The sequence below is a fragment of the Colobus angolensis genome, unplaced genomic scaffold (genome assembly GCF_000951035.1).
Source record: "Colobus angolensis palliatus isolate OR3802 unplaced genomic scaffold, Cang.pa_1.0 Scaffold110, whole genome shotgun sequence".
Classification (NCBI taxonomy): Eukaryota; Metazoa; Chordata; class Mammalia; order Primates; family Cercopithecidae; genus Colobus; species Colobus angolensis.
In genome coordinates this window covers 1527506-1531582 of record NW_012112031.1, presented here as the reverse complement: position 1 = coordinate 1531582, position 4077 = coordinate 1527506, and the positions used below count along the sequence as shown (strand labels likewise).

At 58.9% G+C, this 4077-nt stretch overlaps 1 protein-coding gene across 2 annotated transcripts in view; it reads left to right on the top strand.

Moving 5' to 3' along the window:
• The window catches only part of SLC43A2 (solute carrier family 43 (amino acid system L transporter), member 2), a 42177-nt gene that overhangs the window by 6249 nt on the left and 31851 nt on the right, over positions 1 to 4077 (top strand). The window contains exon 1 of one of the 2 annotated variants that reach the window (XM_011955951.1): positions 3622 to 3886. The exons of the other annotated variant lie outside the window; for it this stretch is intronic. Within the exon in view, the coding sequence (XP_011811341.1) occupies positions 3854 to 3886 (33 nt within the window). The 5' untranslated portion in view covers positions 3622 to 3853. Of the gene's footprint in view, positions 1 to 3621; positions 3887 to 4077 lie in introns of those variants that run through there. 2 annotated transcript variants of the gene reach the window in all.

The window sequence follows — 4077 nt, the reverse complement described above, 5'->3', positions numbered from 1 at the left end:
GAATTGCTTGAACCCGGGAGGCGGAGGTTGCAGTGAGCTGAGATCGCGCCACTGCACTCCAGCCTGGGTGGCAGAGTGAGACTCCATCTCAAAAAGAAAAAAAAACACACAAACCACTGCGGCAGGAGCGTTTCTGTTCACTCTTTGCTCTCCCACTGGAGGCAAAAAGCTACACAGGCTAGATAGTGGCCAGGCAAGAGAGTCACCTGATCACCATTTAAAGTGTTTGGCTATGAGAGGTCTGTCTAAGGGAGGCTGCTGGTTTGTTCTTCAGGGTTTTCGTTTTTTGAGCTAGAGCAGGGGTCACCATTGCCAGGCCAAGCCCAGGCCACCGCCTGTTTTTGTAAACAAAGCTTCATGGGGCAGGGCTGTGCCTGTTTGCTCCTGTCTGTGGCTGCTTTTGTGCTATAGCGGGAGAGTTACGCAGTTGTGACAGAGACCACATGGCTTGTAAAGCCCAGGCACAGTAGCTCATGCCTGTAATCCCAGCACTTTGGGAGGCTGAGGCGGGTGCATCACCTGAGCTCATGAGTTTGAGACCAGCCTGGCCAACATGGTGAAACCTCGTCTCAACTAAAAATGCGAAAATTAGCCAGACGTGGTGGCAGGTGCCTGTAGTCCCAGCTACTCAGGAGGCTGAGGCAGGAGAATCGCTTGAACCCGGGAGGCGGAGGTTGCAGGGAGCTGAGATTGTGCCACTGCCCTCCAGCCTGGGTGACAGAGCGAGACTCTGACTCAAAAAAAAAAAAAAAGTCTACTGTCTGGTCCTTTATGGAAAAAGTTTGCCAACCCTTGGTCTAGAGGCGCCAAGAAGCTGCTACGTCACTGTTCCTCATCTGAGGGCATGTGCTGACACCCACCCTTCACACCCACACCCTCTGGCTGCAGGGGCCAGCCCTCCTTCTAAGTCGTCTCTTTCCCCCTCCCCCAGGGCTGGAGGGAGCTCCGTGGGCATTCCCCTGTCCCATGAGGCCTCTGATGAGGGCTCCAGTGCCGGCTCCTTGAGAACAGACCCCGAGAGGGAAATGAGGTCAGGGAGGACAGGGCCGAAACAGTTGAGCAACACCCTTGGGCTGACCAGGGCTTCTGCTGAGCAGAGCGGAATCTCATTCCGAGACAACCCAGGCCTTTAGAAAGCAGAACTGTCGGGATCGGCTCCCGGAGACGCCAGGCTCGGGGCACAATGGCACTTTCTGTGTGTGTCTCCCACCCATGTTCTAATTTTGGGGACAGAGGAGTCTCCAGGGTCGCCTTTAGGAATTTCTAACTCCAGCCGGGTGCAGTGGCTCAAGCCTGTAATCCCAGCACTTTGGGAGGCTGAGACGGGCCGATCATGAGGTCAGGGGATCGAGACCATCCTGGCTAACCTGGTGAAACCCCGTCTCCACTAAAAACACAGAAAAAATTAGCCGGGCATGATGGCAGGTGCTTGTAGTCCCAGCTACTCGGGAGGCTGAGGCAGGAGAATGGTGTGAACCCAGGAGGCGGAGCTTGCAGTGAGCCGAGATCCGGCCACTGCACTCCAACCTGGGCGACAGAGCGAGACTCCCTCTCAACAACAACAACAAAAAAGGAATTTCTAACTCCAGTCTTTAACAACCACGTTGGGGCCGTGGATAATAGCTCTGTGATAACCTAAGAATCTGGGGGATGGCGTTGCCGTGGAAACCTTAATTTGGGGACTTCCTGGGTCCCAGGGGGCTCTGTGCTGCATGGGCTATGGTCTAAATACCGATGACCAGGGGCTGCGAGCTGTTACCCCGCTGGTGGAGAGGAGGCTCCAAGTGGGCACACGCCTTTTCCTCATAGTCCAGGAGAAGATGGCCGCGAGCCCTCCTTCCAGGGCCTGAGAGGTCGGCACCCGTGGGTGGCTTTTCCTTCCCAAGTGGAGGCTCCGAGGGGCAAGGGTGGCTCTCATGTCCGTGCGCTGCCCAGTAGCCAGTGCTGGCTCTCCCAGGACCCTGTGGCACAGGGCCTGGGCCACCACGTAGCATCCGTGGAGGGCGGACGCCAGGTCACTCCACGGGGGCAGAGCACTCCCCGTGGTGTGGAGCCGCAGCCTCCCGCGGGACATCTGGATGGCACGCTCCATGTTTGCTCAACGCCTCACGTTTGTACAGCCCTTTGCGCTCGCTTCATCGGCTGCAGCACAAACACGGCCGGCGGCCGAGGCCGCATCTTTGGGTTGCCACCCTCCAACCCGGAGCCTGGGTTGCTTAGAGATGGGAGCAGCTGCAGCCAAAACTGTGAACCTGCCATTTCCACTCCATTACGCTGACCCCTGTCACCGTGGGTGGGACGGGGAGTTCCGAGCAGAAGCCACACAGAAAAGGAGGTTTCAAAATGTTGCCAGGCTCCCTGATGAAACATTTCTCTGTGGCTTTTCCCTTTTGATTCCTTCCAGTCTGACTTTAAACCTGAGGAAGACATGATTTCATGGGAGTTGAGATCTGAGGGAAGTGAAGAGGATGCACATCCCTCTTCAGATCCTGGAGAGGAGGGCAGGGCGGCAGATGCCCCCAGAGAGGGGACAGGAGTTTAGCGCCCCGGCTCAGTAGACCCCGCTTCTGCAGCCAGGAGAGGGTCCCGCGGTGCCCCCCGGCCGGCTCTGGAGGGTCTAGGTGCCTGGTGAGCCGGACTTGCCAGTGCCCAGTGCCTGTTGTGCCTCCCCACCTTCCTCTGTTTCTGGCCTGTGCCGTGGGGAAGCTCAGGCAGTCAGCTGCTTGCCGTTGGTTTGGGGAGAATTTGCCATCTGAGGGTTCTGTCTCATGAATTTGCTGCAACATGTGACCACGTTCAGGGCTGGACAGAAAGGGCAGTGGCACTGGCAGGGCTGGACCTGGCTGGAAAGGCATGGGAGGTGGCGGGGGGAGGGGGGCATATGCCCTTCCTCTCCCTTCAGCACTGAAGCAGAAAGGTGAGCACAAGGAGCTTTTCCTGGGCAGTGTGCGCTTGGAGGTACCTGGTTGCTGTGGGTGGGAAACAGCCCAGCCTGGCCGAGTCTACCTGTTCCGGGATCCTGGCCTGTGCAGGTTGTGCCAGCCTCCACCCCCCGCTCCGCTCCCCAGCCTCTTGCAGGCCAGGGAGGACTTGGGAGGCCATGGATGTGGAAAGTCAGGGCCTGAGGTGCCACAGTGGCCCCTTGTTTCTGCCTGCCTGCAATGCCATGGCCTGCCCTGGGCCAAAAGGCACATACGTCCAGCATCTAAGAGAAGCTCCCCCGTCCGCACTGTCCCAGGGCCTTGGCCCTCCGGGCACTCCTGTCCGGTGGCCATGCTCTATGGCCAGAATGCCAGGGGAGGGGCTGCCTGCAGCTGCTGTTTTCCTGTCTGGGAAGGTCACACAGTCCAGCTTGTTTATGCTGCAGCCAGGGGGCTGAGAGAGAGTCACGGGCTTCCCTGTGAGTGAGGCCGCTTGGAGGCTGCGCAGCCCAGGCCGGCAGGACAGGTGCTGCCCACTCCAGCTCTGACCCGCACGGAGACGGCAAGGGGGCTGTGGGAAGCACCCGAGGGCTGGAAGCAGGACTTGTACTCCCGCCTGTGAGTGTGGTGGTGAGTCAGGAAACAGCGTCTGCTGTGTGTCTTCACCAGCATCTCATTGCAGCACAGCTCTGGCTTCCCGCTTCCCTCCACCAGCCCTCGAGGCCCGCACTAGCGCTCTGCTCAGCACTCAGCCCTCACTCTGGCACCGCAGCTTCTGAATAGCCATTATGCGCAGCTGAGACCGGCAGAGGCAGGGAAGCTGGGAAGCGAGTGAGCGAGAGGGGAAATGTGGGGAGTGATCCAGATGTGAGGATGACCCACGGGAGTCCACGGGAAATGCCAGCCCACTCGATGGACTGTGGCGCTGGACCATGGGGAGGTCAGCCGAAGGTGGCCAGCAGGACGTGAGGGCAGGGGGCAGATGGGTCTAAAAGGAGCTTCAGAAGGAATGTAAGAAATCTCTAGATGGGGACTGGGCATGGTGGCATCCGCCTGTCATCTCAGCTACTCAAGAGGATGACGTGGGCAGATCTCGGCACGGTGGCATCCCTCCGTCGTCTCAGCTACTCAGGAGGATGAGGTGGGCAGATCAGTT